This window comes from Panthera pardus, unplaced genomic scaffold (genome assembly GCF_024362965.1).
Source record: "Panthera pardus isolate Hobbes unplaced genomic scaffold, ASM2436296v1 HiC_scaffold_20, whole genome shotgun sequence".
Classification (NCBI taxonomy): Eukaryota; Metazoa; Chordata; class Mammalia; order Carnivora; family Felidae; genus Panthera; species Panthera pardus.
This window is the reverse complement of record NW_026526766.1, coordinates 72,132,488-72,154,313: the sequence shown is the minus strand read 5'-3', so window position 1 is coordinate 72,154,313 and position 21,826 is coordinate 72,132,488. Positions and strand designations below refer to the sequence as shown.

General features: G+C 35.0%; 1 protein-coding gene across 9 annotated transcripts in view; it reads left to right on the top strand.

Moving 5' to 3' along the window:
* Positions 1–21,826, top strand: part of PTBP3 (polypyrimidine tract binding protein 3) — a 119,613-nt gene that overhangs the window by 50,512 nt on the left and 47,275 nt on the right. For 7 of the 9 annotated variants that reach the window (XM_019454184.2, XM_019454182.2, XM_019454180.2 and 4 more), the window contains 3 exons: positions 8,985–9,154; positions 12,579–12,725; positions 21,767–21,826. The exon at positions 21,767–21,826 is cut by the window's right edge and continues 105 nt beyond it. In XM_019454184.2, coding sequence (XP_019309729.1) covers positions 8,985–9,154; positions 12,579–12,725; positions 21,767–21,826 — 377 coding nt within the window. The remainder of the gene's footprint in view (positions 1–8,984; positions 9,155–12,578; positions 12,726–21,766) is intronic. The other 2 variants (XM_019454187.2, XM_053908182.1) reach the window with 1 other exon arrangement.

Sequence of the window (21,826 nt, the reverse complement as noted above, 5' to 3'; positions counted from 1 at the left end):
CACTACTGAATTCTGCATTTAAAAATGGTTAAGGGGCACCTGACTGACTCATTCGGTAGACCATGTGACTCTTGATCTCAGGATTGTAAATTTGAACCTCATGTTGGGTGTAGAGATTACCAAAATAAATAATTAAATAAATAAAATCTAAAAGAAAAAGGTTAAGGTAGTGAATTTTCTTATGTGATTTTACCCTAGTTTAAAAAGAAAAGAAAGAGAAAAAAGGTATGGAATGCTGTCTATGGAAAGGTCTGTAAGATACGTTGAGTGTACAAAAACCTGATGCAAAAAGAAAAAAAGATAATTGACTATTTAAAGCAAGATAAGGGAAATAAATTTTTGGGGTTATAGCATATGTGAAAACTAAAATATGACAGTAACATAAAGATTATGATGAGGGAAATAGACCTATGCTTTGAAAAGTTCTTACGTTGTACCTAGGTGATATCATTTAAAGGTAGACCTTGGAAAGTTAAAGATGCATATTGATTTAGCCCCAGAGCAGTCACTTAAACAAAAGTAAACAAAGTGTAAATATTCCAATTAAAAAGATTGTCTGCCTTTTATGTGTCCAGTATATGTTGTTGTTGTTTTTTTAATGTTTTTACTTACTTTTGAAGGAGAGAGAGGCAGAGCGAAAGGGAGACACAGAATCCGAAGCAGGCTCCAGGCTCTGAGCTGTCAGCACAGAGCCCTATGCGGGGCTCAAACCCACGAACCATGAGATCATGACCTGAGCCGGGGTCGGACGCCTAACCGACTGAACCACCCAGGCGCCCCCAGTATATGTTTGCATGTATGCATGCAGTACATGTATGCATGACATATTATGTTTTCTTGATAAATTGATTCTTTTATTACTATGAAATGTCTCTCTATCCCCAGTAATATTCCTTTTCTTGAAGTCTACTTTGTCTGATAGTAGTACAGCCACTGCATTTTATTATGATTAGTGTTTACATATTTATCTTTTTCCATTCCTCTTACTTTGAACGTGAGATTTTTATATTTAAATGCATTTCTTCTGGGGCACCTGGCTGGCTCAGTCGGTAGAGCATGTGACTCTTTTTCACAGGGTTTTGAGTTCAAGCTCCACATTGGGTGTAGAGATTACTTTAAAATAAAATTTTTAAAAAATGGATTTCTTCTTCACATCACATAATTGAGTCTTGCTTTATTAGACTGATGAACTCTGCCTTGTATTTGGAATCTTTATGTCATTTCCACTTAATATAGTTATGTGACATGGTTAGTTTTAAGCCTATCATCTTGCTATTTGTTTTCTGTTTGTCCCATTTATTCTTTGTTATTTTTCTTCCTTTGTTTCTTGGCTTTCTTTGTACTGTTTTGTGTGTGTGTGTGTGTGTGTGTGTATTTCATATTTATTCATTATTTACCATTTTGTATTCCATTGTATTTATTTGTATTTCTTGATAAATATACGTATCTTGAATATACATGTATATTTACCTAGTTACAGAGCTTCAAGATATATAAAGTAAAAGCTAATAGAACTAAACAGAGGAATAGGCAAATTCACAATTATAGCTGGAGATTTCAAAATCTCTGTCTCAGTAATTGATAGCATAGTAAACAGAAAATCAGTTAGGACACAGGACAGGGGTTTATATTTCCTGTGATCTAAGACTGATTTTTACATTTTTAAATTGTGAAAAAATAAAACAAAGAACAATATTCTGAGATACCTGAAGCTTATAGGAGGTACTAATTTTGATGTTTATTCATAAAACTTTATTTGAATGGAGGCACACTCTTTTATTTCTGTCCATATGGCTGCTTTCATGCTACCACTGTAGAGGTGAATAGATGCAGCAGAGATTGTATGACTCACAAAGCCTAAATTATTTATGTAGCCCTTTAAGAAAAAGTTTGTAGATCTCCTAATATAGATGTTTTCAACACTAACAACCAACTGATTTTAATTGACAGTGGAGTAGTTTCTGCAACACCATCAGAATATGCTTTTTTGGAAGTTCACATGACATAATCACCAAGATAGGCTATATGTGCATCCTAAAACAAGTCTCAAAGTGAATGCATTAAAATTATTTATAGTTCTCTTTAAAATTATATTAGAAATCAAAAACGCATAATCCTCAAGTATATGGGGGAAAATTTTCCAGTTATTTATTTAAAAATTAACATTTAACCCATGAATCAGATAAGTCACAAGGGAAATTAGAAAATATTTTGAGGTGAATTAAAACAAAAACACAGTTTACTAAACTTTGAAGGGTTCAGCTAGAACTGTTTTTAGAAGTAGGAATTTACAGCTTTGTTTACATTAGAAAAGTGTAAAGTAAATCATCTAAGCTTCTAAGCATAGTATAAGAAAAACAAGTTAAACCTCCAGGTTTAAAGGAAGAAAATATTAAATATAGGAGCATAAATTAAGGACATAGAAAACAGTAGAGAAAAATTAATGAAACCAATAGTTGTTTTTGTATAGGTCAATAAAATTGATAAACCTCTAGGTAAGACCAAAAAATGAGAGAAGACAGAAATTACTAACATCTGTTGGTAATTTGTTTAAACCCCACCCCCATTGTGATGGTATGTGGAGATGGGGCCTTGGGAGTTGGGCCCATTGTGGGGCCTTCACAATGGGATTAGTGTCCTATCAGAAGAGATATTAGAGAGCTTGCTCTTGCCTCCACCTCTGCTATGTGAGGACACTGAAAAGGTAGCTTGTCTTTAAGCCAGGAAAAGAGTCCTTATTCAAAAGTGACATTGCTAGTACCTTAATTTTGGACTTTTAATCTCCAGAAGTATGAGAAAGTAAATTTCTATTGTTAAATGACCCTGTCTGTATTTTGTTACAGTATCCTAAGCAGGCTAAGACAGATATTAAGGAAATATTATGAACAATTTTAAGCCAATAAAATGAATGAATAGGAATTCATTCAATGTAGATGAAGTAGACAAATTCCTTGAAAAATACGGAGTATCATAACTGGTACAAAATGACTAGAAAACCCAAATAACCCCTATACTTGTTTTAAAAATCAAATTGATAATTAAAAAGTTAAGATCCAGGGACGCCTGGGTGCCTCAGTTGGTTAAGTGTCTGACTCTTGATTTTGGCTCAGGGCATGATCTCGTGGTTCCTGAGTTCAAGTTCTGTGTCAGGCTCCACACTGCCTCTCCCCTACTCGCCCCTCCCTTGCTCACTCCCCCACCCACCCCCCCGCCACCCGCCCTTCTCTCTCTGAAAATAAATATAATTTTTTTTTTTATTTTTTATTTAAGACCCAGTGGTTTTTTTAAAGGAAGAAACCATACCAGTGCTACACAAACTCCTTCAGAATATAGAAGACAACACTTTTGGGGCTCCTGGGTAGCTCAGTCCGCTGAGCGTCCAGCTCCTGATTTCAGCTCAGGTCATGATCCCAGGGTCGAGAGATTGAGCCCCACATTGGGTTCCGTGCTGAGCTCGGGGCCTGCTTAAGATTCTCTCTCTCCCTCTGCCCCTCTCCCCCATTCTCTCACGTGTGCTCTTTCTCTCAAATAAATAAAATGAAAAGAAATTAAAAAAACATTTTCGAATTTATTTTTATGAAGTTAGTATTACCCTTGATACAAGAGGGAAAATAAAATTACATATTAATATCTCTCATGAAAATGGACCCAAATATATTTAGAAGGCATTAAGTCAAATTCAGCTATATGTGTGTGTGTGTGTGTATATTTTATATATATATATGTAAATATAAATATATATATATACATGGAGAGGAGGTCATATATCATGACCAAGTCAGATTTATTCCAAGAATACAAAGTGGTTTAACTTTAGAAAATTAGTACAATATACTCTATTAACAGAATAAAGAGAAAAACTTTATGATCATATTAATATGTCCTGAGAAGGCATTTAAAATTCAACTTTGACTTTTATTCATGATAAATAAGACCTTCGGCCAAATAAGACCTCGGCCAGGAATAGAAGGGAACCTGTTTACCCTACTAAATGTGTGAAGCTACAGCAGACAATATACTTAATGGTGTAAGACAGTCGTGTCCCCTGAAATCCACAGTAATGGAAGTAATGTTCACTCTCATTATTTCTATTCATCTTTGTACAAGAAGTCCTAGCCAGCTCAATAAAACTAGAGTAAGAAATAAAAGGCATCACATGTTGGAAAGTAAGCAATAAAACTGTATTATGTAGAAAATTCTAAAGAATTTAGCATGGTTGCAGAGTATAGGGTCAGCATACCAATATGTGCAAGACCATTACACTGAAAACCACAGGACGTTAAGGGAAATTAAAGAAGGCGTAAATAAATGCAGAGAGAAATAATGATGGGTATGTTTTAGATGACTCAAAATTATTATGACATGAATTCTCCCCAGTTAAATACCTGATTTCAAGAATTGCTGTAAAGGGGCTCCTGGCTGGCTTAGAACAGCATGCCACTCAGTCTTGGGGTCGTGAATGCAAGTCCCACTTTGGGTATAGAGATTACTAAAAAAAAATAAACTTAAAAAACAAAAATTGCTGCTGCGCCTGGTTCAGTAGGTTAAGTGTCTGACTTCGACCCAGGTTGTGATCTCATGGTTCTTGGGTTCAAGCCCTGCATCGGCTCTGCACTGACAGTGTGGATGAAGCCTGCTTGGGATTCTCTTTCTCTCCCTCTCCCTCTGCCCTTCCTGCACTTGCTCCTTCTTTCTCTCTCAAAATAAATAAATAAACAAACTTAAAAAGAATTGCTGTAAAGCTATAGTTTTTTGTTTTGTTTTGTTTTGTTTTGTTTTGTTTTGTTTTGTAAATCTATAGTTACTAAGACACTATGGTAATGTCAAATGATAGCTGTATAGCTTGAGGAGGTGAGAGTCTTAGAGGGAGGACTGACTACAAAGGGACACCAGGGAACTTTTGAGGATGATGGAAAAGTTGTGTATCCTGATTTTTGTGGTCATATGGATATATACATTTGTCAAAAGTTGTCAAACTCTGCATTTAAAATGTTACATAGATTTTATTGTATCTAAAGTATACCCTAGGGATGCCTGGGTGGCTTAGTAGGTGAAGCGTCTGACTTCGGCTCAGGTCATGATCTCACAGTCCACTGGTTCGAGCCCCGTGTCGGGCCCTGTGCTGGCAGCTCAGAGCCTGGAGCCTGCTTCAGATTCTGTGTCTCCCTCTCTCTCTGCCCCCTTCCCTGCTCAAAAATAAACATTAAAAAAAATTTTTTTAATAAACAAATAAATAGATAAAGTATATCCTATTAAACTTGCATTTTTAAAAAGATCCAGATTTCTAGCATAGTTTTCCTGGTGGATTTCTCCAATTTTGAGATGGAAATACATGAATTTTAAAAAGCTTCTTTCGGGGCACCTGGGTGGCTCAGTAGGTTAAGCATCTGACTTCTACTTAGGATCTCATAGTTCGTGGGTTCAAGCACCACATCGGGCTCTGCACTGACAGCATGGACAGAGCCTGCTTGGGATTCTCTCTCTGTCTCTCTCTTCTCGCTCTCACTCTCCCCCTCCCCTGCTTGCACGCTGTCTCAAAAATAAATAAATAAACATTGAAAAAAATAAAAACCTACTTACTCTCTTTGGAACCTAATATGTAGCAAGTATTCAGTAATTTTCAGTGTATCATTCAGTAAAATATGAAATTTTTACAAGTGAAGTATTTTGAATGCTGACTTTTATAATAAAAATTTTGGAAAGTCTCATGTTATTTTTTTGTACAGAGAACAATTCTTCAAAGTTACGTGTTTAATACATTAGAATTTCCTTGTTTTCTGTTGACTTTTATTAAATGATGCCATATATTTGCTTATGTATTTTCCATTTTCAGATTATTATATTTATCGAGTCTTTGGCTATCACCTTTTCTGGGGTTATTCTTAGATTTTTAGCTTTCATAGAATAATTAAATTTTTAGTTAATTTGGACAGTGTCTTAAATTTTCCAAAGTAAGCACTTATAAGAAAAAAAATCATTGTTACCTATAATCATCATTTTAATACCAAAAAAGTAGAAAGACTATCACTTCTAGATAAAAATCCTTCTTAAGAAAATCGTGACGTATTATTGATTACTATGTGCTAGGCATTACACCTTGTATCTAAATATGTTATCTAATTTACTTTTCAAAATAAACTTGTTACACTCATTTTACTGGAAAAGAATTTGAGGCTCAGCTATTTCAGGTAACTTGCTAGAACAGGATGTCTGATTTAATAGCCCATGCTCTTAACATTGCTCAGGCACTTTTATAATTCAGAACAATTAACAACCTAAAATGCTGGGTTTTTATAATTAAGTATCTCTTGATAAAATTTGTCAGCAGGGGTGCCTGGGTGGCTCAGTCGGCTCAGTCAGTGTGTGACTTCGGCTCAGGTCATGATCTTGTGGTCTGTGAATCTGAACCCCTCATCAGACTCTCTGCTGACAGCTCAGTGGAGCCTGGACCCTGCTTCGGATTCTGTGTCTCCCTCTCTCTCTGCCCCTCCTCCGTTTGTGCTCTGTCTCTGTCTGTCTCTTTCTCAAAACTAAATAAACATTGAAAAAAATTTTTTTTAAATTTGTTACCATAGGTCTTTATTTGATAGTACAACACGAATTCACATAGCAAGTGTAGGCATTCATTTTTGCTTACACAGTTTTACAGAGATGATGAAAACCTCTGTTAAAGAAACCACCTCAGGGTGCCTGGCTGGCTCAGTCCGTTAAGTGTGGACTGTTTGTTTCAGCTCAGGTCATGATCTCATAGTTCGTGAGTTTGAGCCCCACAAGGGGCTCTGCGCTGACAGCTCAGCACCTACTTGGGATTCTCTCTGTCCCTTTTTCTCTGCCCCTCCCCTGCTCAGGAGCAGCCTTTTCAGTGTTCTTCCATTTGTTTTTGGAATATTCTGGGTAAACTGATAAAATCTCCTTGCATCTAGTAGGTTTTTCCAGTCTTTAACACCTTGTGCTAGTTAAGAAGGCACAAGATGGTGGTAGTGCTATCTTGCCATCGATGCAAAGGAGGGTGCAAAAGGGCATACTCCATGCCTAGCTTTCACTCCTGTTTAGGACGTGATGATTAGTGTTCTAATTTAATGACAGTTGTCATTATAATCCACATAAATCTGCACACACTTTCAAAATGTATGTCCATGTCAAGTGGCTTGCTTTTTTCTAGGAATGGTAAGACATTTTGAGATGTTTGTGCTAAAAAAAAAAAAATTACCTTTAAACTTTAGTTTGAATGACGTTTTCACTTGCTAGCTGTATACAAAATCATTTAGTTTCTGAACTTCTGTCTCTTCATCTGTTAATATTTAACTCAGTATATTTTTATTTGTCTACTCAAATGAGGTAGTATAAGTGAAAACAGTGTGAAAACTAGAAACTAAGGGACATTTCAGGTGGTTGCAAGCTGGTCAGCGTGTTTAGAGCAGGATAGTGTGGTCGGTCGATAGGATGTTGAATCTGAGTGGGGGTGGAGGAGGGACTGAGGCTAGAGGGAGGTAGAGTAGAAGTGGAAATGATCATAGGTGAACTTAGTGACATTGCGAATGGACATGAAAAATGTTAATTAGTGATTTTGGAGGGAAAAATCAATATTTCTGGGTGGTTGAGAGGAGAAGAAATCTCTTGACTCACAGATTAATTTGCAATAAATATTTAACTGCCTATTTTCCACAGTCTCACTAGGCATTTGTTATATACAGGTACAGACCACTAAGGACCTGAAGGAATCAGTAGTATTTGGTGTCTGGGTAGGATGCTGCCTGCATTCATGAACAGAGAATTTGGGAGTGAGTGCTGATTTGGGTATTAAGTCAAGCTACTCACTGGAAAGCATGTTGACTTCTATGCCACAGATATGGGGACACAGTATGGCCATATAGTTTTTATGTGGTCCTCATGTTACTTATTTATAGCCATAGACATCTGATTGCAAAGTTCCATTAATGTTTGGAAAAATGACAATTTTAGACATTTGGAAAGATTGTATTTTCCTCCTAATAGTGCTAAGTATGGTACTGTTTAGCATTTACACACACACACACACACACACACACACTGTAATGAAACAGGGCTTTCAGATAATTTGCATTCAGTCTTATATGGTGCTTTTTTTCCAAGGAAAAACATTTCTGAATCTTATGTACATAAATTTGAGTATTCATTACAGGCTTATCAATCCTAGTTATTGTCAGTGTTAAAAGAATTTAAGTAAAATCTAGCTGTAACTGGGATAATGGATTTTTTTATTGTGCAGCAGTCTTCTCAAACTTCAGATTGCATCAAAATCATTTGGAGGGCTTGTTAAAATACAGGTTGCTGGGTGCCACCCCTTAGGTTCTGATTTAGTAGGTCTGAGGTGGGGCTGAAGATTTGCATTTCTAATAAGATGCTTATGTTAAGACCTACTGTTACATGGTAAGGAATAAGATTGTCTTAGGAAACCGCAATTTAGCTTCTAAAAAACACTTTATAAATAGATTAGTAAAAACTACATAATGCCTGAGAAATAAACTTAATTTTCATAATGATACAGCTCAAATCCAAATCCCCTCAGGATGTGATAAATATAAAATTTCTTTTATAGTCTTTCCTGAAAGTTAATTGTTCATATTTACTTATTTAGCACGGGAACAAGTTAGCAGAATATCTTTAAAAATACATTAAAGACATTATAAACATTATTCTCCATTCACAATAGTTGTTTAGAGGAATTTGATCTCTCTCTCTATTAATTTATTTATCCAATACTTTTCCTTGAAATTAAAAACCAGACTTCAATTTTTAAAAAATTTAATACTTGCCATGAAAAACCAAAACACCCATTCATTGAAAGTGGATGGTTTTCCACTGTCCTTATCTCTGATCAGCCCTAGAGTTTCCCTGAATTTCAAAAACTAAAACTGTTGGAGATGAAATGTGACAATAGGGTTAATGTAGTATGTCAACCTAAATTAGTTTCAGTAATTTGAAAAAATCTTATATTTTTTTAGCTAATGGGAATGACAACAAGAAATTTAAAGGAGATAGACCTCCCTGTTCGCCTTCTCGTGTTCTCCATCTTCGCAAAATTCCAAGTGATGTCACCGAAGCAGAGGTCATATCATTAGGTCTACCATTTGGCAAAGTAACTAATCTTTTGATGTTGAAAGGAAAGAGCCAGGTATGTAATATTTAAAGATTGAACCACAGTGATTATCTCTGGGTACTAGTGTTAAAGGTGACTTTTATTTTCTTGAACTTTTCTGTATTTTCTAAATTTCATTTTATTTACATAAAGTAGTTTTTTAAATAGAATTTTTTTTATGTATGACAGGAAGCAACAAACAAAATTATTAACACAGGACATAGGATTATCTCTTTTTCAATGACTTGTCCTTTTCTTCCTGAACAAAAAAATTTTATATTCTTAATTACAAAATAGTTTATGAAAATACCCTGTGATTATCAGAAGACCAAGACACAGAGAGGATATAAATTATGCCTCATTTGGTAGTTAAAGAATAAGTTTTTCAAAATCTGTATAGAAATGTGTGGTATATTTTAGTTTAGAATTAATATATAACTTCTTTAATAATTCAAAAGAGATTGTTAGAGGTTCTTCATTTCAGAAGTTAATAGGTTTTTCTTAAGATGAATCAGGAAACTTGCTTTTGTGGTGACCATGACAAAAATATAATACTTGTTATGTTGATTTGAGTAATCACCTGCTTTTTTGTTCCAACTCAGACCCCATTAGGATGAATTCTTTAGTTCTTTCCCAGTTTTTGGTTGTCCTGAAAATTTTTTAAACTGAGCATTGCTGGTAAGAAGAAGACAACAGATTTAAGCCCTAAACATTGTGTAGTACATTGTGATAAGACCCTATGTTCTTACACTTTTGTAAATAAGTTTAAGAAACAAATATATTTATAAACAGATTGGTATGTGTTTGGACATGAAAGAGATTATCATGTCTGATTCTGGCCCTTTAGTGAAACTAACGTTCCTGTTTAATTCGGATGAGGTTATTTAAATCTGGAGAGGCTAAATAACATGTTTTAGTATTCGGCTCTTGTATGTTTACACATTTATTTTACATCTTCTGGAAATCTTACATGTGCCTGGATCTTTATTTTAACTCAGTTGCCACTGCTGAGAATATATGGTTTGGGTGGTTTTAAAAGAGCCAACATGGCCAAGTCTAATGGCTGTGAGATGTATCGTGTATGTGTATCATGTACATTATCATGTTTCATGCACTGTATCCTGTATATTCTGTTAGATGGTTGTGAGGGGCAGCAATGTCACAATTTGTTTTTGTCTCTGCTATTGGTTCTGGGTTTATTATTTATCTGCAGTGCTATTGTGTTAATTGCTTATCTTTCAGTCATAAATCATGTTTAGAAAATATTTTGTTAGTTATATACTTTAGCAAGAGAGTGATGTGAGTCATTAGAACTACTTGTAGCTGTAATCTTTCTGATGGCACTTAGAGGTGGGAGTGTTGAGGGCAGCATACGGGATATTTTCGCCAGCCTTTCTGTGGTTAGTGACTTCTGGAATTTTTTTTTTTTTCCACCCCTTATTATGAAAATTGATTTCTTTGGATACTTTAGAAAAACCTAAATAATTCCTACTGGGGTCCATGTGGAAAAAGTTCTTTTTATGCATGAATTTTTAGGTTGTATATACTTTCAAGAAAAATTTTCTATAATAATAATCATGTATTCCAAAGATATTGTTTAGCTTTTCCTTTGTGTAACTAATGTTAGACATTGAGTTTAGTTTTTGCATTTATGAAGGGGTTTTCAGAAAGATACTCTCCCTCTATATAGTAAATATTATTAGCAAAAAGTTTACATATTCTTTGTTGAAAAGGTGATTAAAAACCAGACAGGAAATGTTGCTATTGCTTTTTGGTTACCTTGATCATTTTTATCTTCCTTAGAAAAATTAGTAAAAGCATATTACTAATACAGATAATGGTTTTAAAGTGCATTTCTTGAAGATAGTAGAATTTATTTGTTTATTGAGGATCAGTTAATTAATGATATTTGATCTATTGTGGTGTGGCTAACATTACTACTTCATAGAATGTTGTTAATTAAAGCATTTAATTGGTTCATTTGTGACATTTGATGGATACAGTTAAGCATCACATTTAACATTTGTCAGGTTAATATTCCTTTACTGGAATATTTGCCAAGTAGAAACACTTAGTAAGATAACTATAAACAAATAAATAGTTTGACTTACAGATATTTGCCATTTCCTATGTTCAGGAAATTTTGTTAATAAATATATATTTTTATAAGTTGTGTTTTATATATAATTTGAAGTGGTTACTGTACACTTGCTAATTACATGCTCTGTTGTAGTAAAAAAGAATTGAGTTATCAAACTAGAAATTTGCATGGACTTGGATCAGGAGTTCTTCCTATACATTTTTAATTTGAGATGTTCATTATAGGTAGTTCTGGGGGCTCAGAATGGTTAGTATTTCATCTTCGTAACTAACCATTATGATAGGGTGGCAGAACCTCTCACGGAAGTTTCAGGAGTTCTTACAGCTGGAAGAAGCCATGTGTGGAATAAGACATAGATCTCAAGGAGTCTTTTCTGATCTCAGCTCTTCCTGTGTTATTTTTCAGATATCTAATATTCGTACAATGATTACAGGTGTTAAAAGATGAATTCAGTTGAGTAAATTTTAAAGATTTTATTGGCTTTATTCAAGGATTCGTGAATTGGGTAGCATTTCATCTAGCAGATAGAAAGGAGCTGTGAAGAGCAGTGCATAATGAAAGGCTTCTGTAGGCAGAATAGGGTGGGACAAGGAAGTTACTAGTAGAGTGAGTTGTTTGAGGCAAGGTCATCTTCCTTTAGGGAATGGTTGGGGTCTGTAAGGCAGATAACCTCACTAGTGCTGACCAAGTAATTCCAGATGAACTGGTTTAAGATTCTAATCTTGGGAGAGGTTGAAACTATAATTGTTAGGTATTAACTCCTGGTTTGGTGATGTGGGCTTAGTCGGGCTTAGTACAGGTGACTTCATTTTGGGCTTGTTGCCTCTGTATTTTTTAACACAGATCTCAGAAAAAGTCACTTGAATGATTCAAATCAATATTGACTTAATGTAGGAAAGATATTATCCCATTTCCCTAACTTGAACAATTGAGCCTTTACACCTGAGTTCTGCATTTAATTGTATCATAAACTTAAGTGTATCATAAACAGCTATTTAATTAAAAGGTAAAAGAGCAAATCATTATGCCCCATCTTGGAAAGTTCTTATTTAGGAAAGAACTATTAAATTCTAACCCCTGAAAGCATCCATTTTACAGTACTGATGCTCACCTTTATTTTCACCTTTTTAATTATTTCTAGATTTTAGAAGAAAGAGAAAAAAGAGGAAAACCAAAAACCACATGAAATCATTTATTCAACTGGCAATTTCCCAGTCCCAAATCCTTTATTGAGCTCGACTTTTCATATGTATTTTCATTTAACATCAGTGGTACACTTTGAAGCAAGAGTTTTTTCATAGTTCTTAGCTGTCTTTCAAAAACATGAGCTTTCACTTTACTTTCTTGTGTTTATTACAGGCTTTCTTAGAAATGGCTTCTGAGGAAGCTGCTGTTACTATGGTGAATTACTACACTCCTGTTACTCCTCACCTTCGAAGCCAGCCTGTTTTTATTCAGTATTCCAATCACAGAGAACTTAAGACTGACAATCTACCTAATCAAGCTGTAAGTATTGAAAGCATTTAAAAAATTAGCTACAAAAAAAAAAAAAAAAAAAAAAGCTACAAGAATACATGGTATAATAGCTTAAGATTAATTTTCTATTTCTCAGAGAGGAAAAAAAATCATGTTCCTTCCTGTTAGGGTGGTTTATTAGTAAAGATTATGTATGTAAATTCTTACCTGAAGGCTTAAGTAGTGCCATTTAGAAATACGTTTTAAGTTGCGGTGCTAGAAATGACACATACTAGGGGTATAGCTCAGAGGCAGAGCATTTGACTGCAGAAATGGCAGAAATTTAGTTTGCCCTTGAAACTTTTTTCACGAGTAAGAGAAAAAACTTACATTCTTATCTCTTAAAATTTCAAGTCCAAAGGAACTTTTTATAGAATACTTAGAATATATAACAAAGGCATTAAGAATTTCAGTGCCGCTTCTATTGTGATGTTAACATTAAGATGTTAATAAGAATTTGTATAGATATGTTCATTAAATGGTTTTTGACTCTTCTAGGTGAATGTGGAATGTAGAATATCAACATCTCTAACCTCATTTTTCAGTTTTTTATTTTGATATAGTTCATATTGACTATAGTTCATCTTCTGTGTCTCTCCGGGTTGATTTGTAGTAGCTAAAATAGTAATTTGAAGTTACTTAAGGGTAAGAAAAATTGATCCACAAAGCAAGAAAGAGGTTTTTTTTATTATGTTATGAGCATGTTTGGGCCCTATAGTCTTGCTCTAGGCAAAAGAACTCCTCCAGCCCTTTGATTCTGTGCTGAAAGTCATTATAGTGCAAGCTACTGAATTTAAATTAGTTTTCCACATTTTTAAAACAAAGAATTTTTCTGTGCATAATCCTTAGCTTGTTCTAAGAGATATTAGTGGCATATAATAACCTATATAAACTTAGTAAATGAGATGTTAGATATTTTTAAATAGTGTAGACTTTTGTAAATGAAAAATTGACTTAAAAATTCTAAATAGCATCCATTCGCATGGTAAAACATTCAAACAGTCCAGAAAAGTAAAAATGACAACAACAACAACACAGTTGTCCAGAGACAACTAATTAACATTTGCTAACAGTTTGGTGTGTATTCCTTCTCTATCCAGGTGTATTATTATCTGTGTATATAATTTTACATAAGTGGAATCCTAATGTTTTGAAAGCTCATATTTTTTTTTATAATGTGTCATGGATATTTTTTTGATGGCTATAAAGGCAGAATTACTTCACAGTTTTTAAGTGAATGCATAATACTCCCTTCTATAAGATAGCCATAATCTATCCAATGTCTTGTTAACAGACATTGAAATTGTTTACAATTCTACACTTTTTAGAAATAGCACTGTAGCAACATTCTTACATATCCTAGCACACTTGCAACATTTTCTTACTAGTTAACGTTTATGGCAGTGAAATTGCTGGGACTAAGCATATGCATATTTTATATTTTGATATATGTTTCATGATTGCTTTTTTTTAATGTTTATTTTAGAGAGAGAGAGAGAGGGAGAGGCTATGTGTGCAAGTGTGGGGGGGGTTGGGCAGAGAGACAGGGAGAAAGAGGACCCGTAGCCGGCTCTGTGCTGACAGCAGAGAGCCCAATGGGGGGCTTGAATTAATGAATGGTGAGATCATGACCTGAGCCAAAGTCAGTCACTTAACTGACTGAGCCACCCAGGTGCCCCACATGATTTCTTTTTTTAAAGAATATGTGCCAGCTTAGGGTGCCACTCATATGTGTAAGCAAGCAGTTTTCCTGTCGTCTTTATTAGAGGATGAAATCATATTTTATTGTTTACTTAATATTTATTTGATAACTTATAAAGTATAGTGATTTCTGTTGATGCAGTTTTTTTCCCCATTTTTAACACTGTGGTAAATTACATATAAAATTTATCATTTTGACCATTTGTAAATGCCGAGCAGCATTAAGTACAATCATATTGTGCAATCCATCACCACCATCTTTCTCCAGAATTCTTTCACCTTGGGACACCAGGTCATGATCTCATGGTTTGTGAGATTAAGCCCTGCTTTGAGCTCTGTGCTGACAGTGCAGAGCCTGCTTGGGATTCTCTCTCACACTCTCTCCCTCTCCCCTTCCTCCTTCTCTCTCTCTCTCTCTCTCTCAAAATAAGTAAATAAACTTAAAAAAATAAATTCTTTCACCTTCCCAAATTGAAACTCTATGCCCTAAACGCTAATTCCGCATTCCCCTGCCCCCCTAGCCTCTGGCAGCCACAGTCTACTTTCTGTCTCTCTGAGTTTTGTCTACTAATGCGGTTTTAAAAATATTTTTACACAATAGTCAAATCTCTTAAGATTGTATTATGGTTTCTGATTTTGATACCATGCTCATCAGGACCTAGTATACCAACATTAAAAAAATTGTTTTTGGGGTGCCTGGGTGGCTCAGTCGGTTAGGCGTCCGACTTCGGCTCAGGTCGTGATCTCGCGGTCTGTGAGTTCGAGCCCCGCGTCGGGCTCTGTGCTGACAGCTCAGAGCCTGGAGTCTGTTTCAGATTCTGTGTCTCCCTCTCTCTCTGACCCTCCCCCAATCATGCTCTGTCTCTGCCTCAAAAATAAATAAACGTTAAAAAATTTTTTTAAAATTTTTTTACCTGTGTTTTCTTCTCGTATTTTTATGTTTTAGTTGTTTTTATTTAAATGTTTAAATTTTTGTTTTATTAGAAATATTTTGGAGGTGGGGAGTGAGGGTAGGCTTTGATCTCTTTTTTAACTCCCATTGACCTGTTTCTCTTTTATCGTTTTTTTGAATAACCCATTTATTATCTACTCATGTGAAACTTGTTCTTTGTCATGTTCTAGTTTTCTGTACATTTGCTGTACCTACTTAAAACATGCATGTATACCCTTCTTAGGCATGCATACACATTCTGCTTGCCTGGCTCTGATATACCCTCATATCTGTGCTACTCACATGGTGTGCATTCCATGTCTAATCCAGACTACCTTTTGTATTCATTTCTGTTCCATTCCTGTTTTCGTGTCCCTAGAGCTAATGTCTCCAGTATTAATATTTTGTAAGGCAAAGCCCTCTTTTATACTCTCTTTTCAGACATTAATTAGCTATTGTATTTTACTTATGTCTCCATATATAATAGAATTATTTAGATAACTTATACCCCCCAAAAAAAACACAATTGGAATTGGGTTGATTTTATAGATTAATTTGAGATAATTAACATTTATATTGCTCTATGATTCTTTTGAGGAGGATGTATTTTGACTCCTGTCTTTCACTAGAGTTTTAAATTTTCATTCATGTAAGTCATGGCAGTTTTCTTATTAGTGTGATTCCTAAATATGTTAGAATAAGTCTTGAACAAGGAATAAACAATTTAATAAAACTCTTAAAGACTGGATTATTCTAAAGAGAAACTGTGAGGCATTCCAGTTGCTTGGCAACCAAAGCCAGCTGAAATGACCTAGTTAATTCTTCGATTGCCTTGATTTCTTCCTAGTGCCCTTTCCATTTTGTTATTTTTGTGCAATTTTTATACATTGATGTTTGATAAAATATAACAGTTTTTCTTTTATTCAAAGTCCTACACCAAAGTTGAAGTCAGAATTTAAGGTACTTGTTTGCATATATAAAATATACCAAATGTCTTTTTTTTTTTTTCCGATAGCCCTGGGAAACTGATAAATCACTATTTCATTATCTTTTATTCTCTGAATAACAAGGTAACCCAAAACATGCACATAACTTCTTTTCCAGCCTATGGACATACTTGCCAGAGAGGGTCAGGTGAATATCAAATATTTTTTAAAATTTATTTATTTATTTGAGAGAGAACACAAGCAGGGGAGAAGTGCAAAGGGAGGGAGGGAGGGAGGGAGAGAGAGAGGGAGAGAGAGAGAGAGAGAGGGAGAGAGAGAGAGAGAGAGAGAGAGAGAGAGAGAATATCTTAAGCAAGCTTCGCACTCTGCACAGAGCTCAGCCTGGGATCATGACCTGAGCTGAAATCAAGAGTCAGCTGCTCAACCAACTGAGGAGCCCTTCAAGTATCTTTATCTTTTTATTTAAACTAAAATTATAGTTGGGGCACCTGGATGGCTCAGTCAGTTAAGCATCCAACTCTTGGTTTTGGCTCAGGTCATGATCCTGTGGTTTAGTGAGTTCTAGCCCCACATCAGGCTCCAAGCTGACAGTGCAGAGCCTGCTTGGGATTCTCTGTCTCCCTCTCTCTTTGCCCCTCCCCCACTTGTGCTTTCTCTGTCTCTCTCAAAATAAATAAATAAGCTTAAAAAATATGTAAACTAAAATTATAGCTAAAAAATTTAGATTGTATTTTGAGGTACAGCATTTGAGAAATGGTTTTATTAATAACCATCATTAGGGTATAGACTGTTTTGTTTTATTTTGTTGTTTTACCTTGTGGGTGGACATTTATAAATCTGCAGAGATAACCATGGAAAGATTTTTGCCTAAAAGTGTTTTCTTAAAAAATCATCAAACTCTACACTTCAGATCTGTGCATTTTATTGTACATTCATTTCTATCTCAATTTTAGAAATGTCTTTTTCACGTTATCCAGACATGTTTAAATTTTCTATGAAGTCTATTTGTCCTCCCCTCACCTTGATGAAATACTTGCATTTCCAGTCATGCTACTGCTGTTTCCTTTATTAAGTTATTAAAGTATTCCAGCGAGTTTGTTTAGAAAACATTTAAAAAATTATCTCCCATAGTAGGAATTCTGCTGCCTCATAATTTTTAGCATCAAATACACAGAACATAAATCTATGTGAAATAATCTCTTTATATTAAGAAAATATTTCTCATTTTCTCCCACCCCCAACTTTTCTGTTGCCCTCTGTGGAGAGTGTGCCTCAATTTTATTTTTGTTTTTACTTGAATGTTTTGTCTAATTAAAAACGGAAACTACAGAGTTATTTATTAAATAAATCTGTCTTCAGGTGTTATTTTCTCAGATTTTTATTGTCAAAAGCATTTCTTGCATGCCTGCTGCTCAGAGACCTTTGTACTCAGTGCTCTGTGAAATACTAATGCAGAATATGTTGAGAACTCTAGAATGACTAGCACAATAGGTACCGTGGCTTCTCCTATTTCTCTGTTGTGGTACCCCCCATGCCAAAAAGGATGAGTGAAGGAAGAGGAGCTATGATAAAAATAGTAGTATCAGTAGCAGGAAGCATATGTGTAGAATTGTTTAATAAAAAGGATTGGTAGAATGATTGATGGCATAATGAAGTAAAGTCAGCAAGGTTAAGTTTACTTTTGGTTGTGCAGGCTTAGTTTTGTAAAGATTTAATCCTCCTGATCTAAGAAAAAAAAGAACCATTATTCCATTTAGAACTTCTCTATGTTGAAGTCTTTGCCTAGACGTTCTAGAGTTATGTTTGGTATGGTAGCTGCTAGCTACATGTGGCTAAATTTAAATAAATTTAAAAATGAAAAATTTAGGCGTACCTGGCTGGCTCAGTCGGAAGAGCATGTAACTCTTGATCTTGGGGTCATGAGTTCGAGTCCCACATGTTCTTGTCTGCTAATTCTACCTTCTGGGTCTTTTTAAAATTAATTATTAATTGACCCACACCTTCTGCTAATTATAGACTCAAAGTGGAAGTCTGAATCAGTTTTCAAACTTGAAAACAATAGAACCCATTTTCCAAATAAACTCTTACTGAGGATCCCAGTGTAAAATATGTGAGATAAACTGCTGTTTTTGAGGCAGGATTGGGATGCTCAGTATTCCATACACATGGCTGTTTTTATAAGAGCACAGTTTTGAAAACAAATGATATAAAATTTTCAAATAATTACACATACATTGTTCTCAAAGATAATGATGTTTTAGAAACTGAATGTTGGGCAGTTTGAATATTACCTGATACATAAAAATCTATATGGCCTAAAAATGCTGGTAAAAAGTATAAAAAAGGAGTTGCATATAAGCATAAAAGTGGAAGTTGTTCTGGGGCACCTGGGTGAGTCAGTGGGTTAAGTGTCTGACTCCAGGTTTCAGCTTAGGTCATGATCTCATGGTTCATGGGTTCCAGATCCCCATCAGGCTCTGTGCTTCTGGTGTGGAGCCTGCTTGGGATTCTCTCTCTCCTTCTCCCTCTTGCTGTCTCTCTCAAAATAAATAATAAACTTTAAAAAAAAAAAAAGTGGAAGTTTATTAAGCATACACAAAGTTAAAAGCCAATCTTCAGAAAGATTCTTCTTTTAATGTTATTTATCATAGCATAATGTCTCACATTAGAGAGATGATATAATAAACTAAAAATTAAAATAATAAAAGCAAAACACAAGAAATGTTCATTTAAAATTGGAAGTGAATATATGTAAAAAAGTGGTGATTTTTTTTCATTTTGTGGCACAGACTGATTATCACCATTCTTAAGGAATGATGAGAATGGAACAAAGAGATTGATGAAAACTTGCATTTGATTTCATTAATCATTAACCATGCTTTTTTCCCTTAAATTTTCCTTCCTTCACCCACTTCATTTTCTAAATAATGGTTTTAAATTTTGAGGCAGTCATAAAATTGAAAAAGAGTTACAGATACAATACAAGTTTTGATTTCTTCAGGCATTTATGAATAAGTTGCTTACCTGATCGGTCTTCATTGTCCAGTATTTTAGTGTGCATTTCCTATAAGCAAGGACATTTTCCTACACAACCAAAATATAGAGGTCAAAATTAGGAAATTGACATTCAGTCCTCAGTCCCCATTCAAGTTTTGCCTATCATCCCAGTAATGTTTGTTAGAGCAAAACAAACATTATTTAGAATCACATGTTCTGTTTAGAAGTCACATCTTTTAGTGTTCTTTAGTCTGAAACAGTTCCTCAGTTTTTGACTTTCATGACCTTGATTTGACACTTTGGATAATTATAGGCAGTCTGTTGTCTTGATTTCCCTCAATTTGAGTTTATCTGGTATTGCCTTGTGATTACGTTCAGTGTATATAGTTTTGACAGGAACATCGTGGAAGTAATGTCCTTTTTTTCCTCATTGCATCATATCAGGTGGCACATAATTTCAGTTTGTTGCATTACTGATGTTGTGCTCTTAGATTCCTTGATGAGGCTCATGTTTGGCTTCTCCACTGTAAAGTTATGACTTACAAAGGAGGAAAGAGGAATATTTTGGGGGAAGGTACTTTAAAGCAGTATATATATACTTCTTACCAACTGTCAACTTATACCAGTATGGATTTAAGGTTTCCTGTTTTATTTGATGGGTTGTTATTTGTTACAATCACTATTTTGATTCTCAGACTGTCCTATATTTGGCCAGTGGGAGCCACTTCAGGAAGCTGTCTTCTATCTTTTGGCATGTTTCCATAAATATTTGAACAGTTCTTTGCATCCTAGTAAAAACAAACAAAAAAAACCAAAGAAACAAAAAAGTTACTCATTTTGTACTGTCTTTGCTCCAGCTCTGGAACTCGACTTGTTTTAGGGCACTCTGGTCTTTTTAGTGGAGCATGCTATTTCGAAACTCATCTGCCGAATGAAATCTTGCCATTTGCAACAATATGGATCTACCTAGAGGGTATTATGCTAAGTGAAGTAAATCAGACAGAGAAAGACAAATATGTGATTTACTTATATGTGGAATCTAGAAAATAAATGAAAAACAAAAAACAAATTCTTAAATACACAGAGCAAACTAGTGGTTGCCACACAGGAAGGTGGTTGGGAAGAGGGTTTGGCAAAATAGGTGAAAGGTATTAAGAAGTACAGACTCCCAGTTATAAATGTCATGTAGATAAAAAGTACAGCATAGGGAATATAGTCAATAATATTGTACTAGTGTTGTATGGTGGCAGATGGTGACTGCATTTGTGGTAAGTATTGAGCAATATATAGAATTTTCAAATCACAATGGTGTACACCTGAAACTAATATAACATTGTACGTCAACTGTAATTCAATAACAACAACAAGAACAATAGAAATAGGAGACGTTTCCAGGAGTTTGACAGAAGTGGGGTTCAGAATTGTGTTTGAGACATTTTCAGATTTTCGTCAAGTGTTTAAGTACCACTGTTTACAGTCCTCTGTGTGACTCCAGACAAACCATTTAACCCATCTCAGACTCGGTTTTCTCATGTGAAAAAAATGTAATAATACATGCCTCGTAAATTGTTGTGAGAATTAAAGAGAGTTGTATAGTGAATGCATAGAATGATACCTGCAATTAGTGCTCCGTAAATGTTCTATTATAAGTAAATATTGTCTTCTTGCTAAAAAAAAATAAAATCTTGTCTGCCTGCCTCTGCTTGGGTTCTTACATCCTATTTTAGGTTGCCCCACCATTGAATTACCTTCTTACCCCGGTCAGGCCTTCATGGACCTCCTCTTCACCCTGCTTGGACTGTCTTCACTACATTGGTTCACACCATGTGGACCCTTTCCTAACTCTCCTTGGGCTCTAACAGTCCTGCCAGGCTATTCTCTTCTGGATGCATTTCTTACCCTTTTCATATTCCTCAGGTTTGATGTCTAGCACTGAACCACCCCCACACTAGATACCTTTCTTACCTTGTTTGGGCTCAAGTTGCCCTTGCCAGGCAGCCTACTGTGTAGATGCTGTCCTCATCGCTCAGGCTCTGATGCTCATGCCAGGATGCCTTCCTATAGGGATGCATTCCTAACCCCCTCTGAACCACCATAGCTCCATATTTGCGTCTATCATATGCCACCCAAAGGTTTTAGAACTCAGTGGTTCAGGGAGGGAAAAAGAAGAGGGACTTGTGGTTTTTAAGTCATCTTTAATGTTACTTTCACTTTTTTTCCTGTTATTTAAAAATTAGGAAATAAAAATCATCTCCACATTTTCCTCTTTTTCTTTTTTTTTTTTTGGCCATGTGTTTTTTTCATTTCTTCAAGTAACTTTAAGTACCTTTCTTAAATATTGTGTCATTGTGATAAGAAAGCAAGTCTTTTGAATCTTAACTGATTACAAATTTAGAATATGTGCATCTAGAGAAAGTAGATATGTATTTTTTTCCTTATTTTGGATTGTTTTATAGAGAGCCCAAGCTGCACTGCAGGCTGTCAGCGCTGTCCAGTCAGGAAGCCTGGCCCTTCCT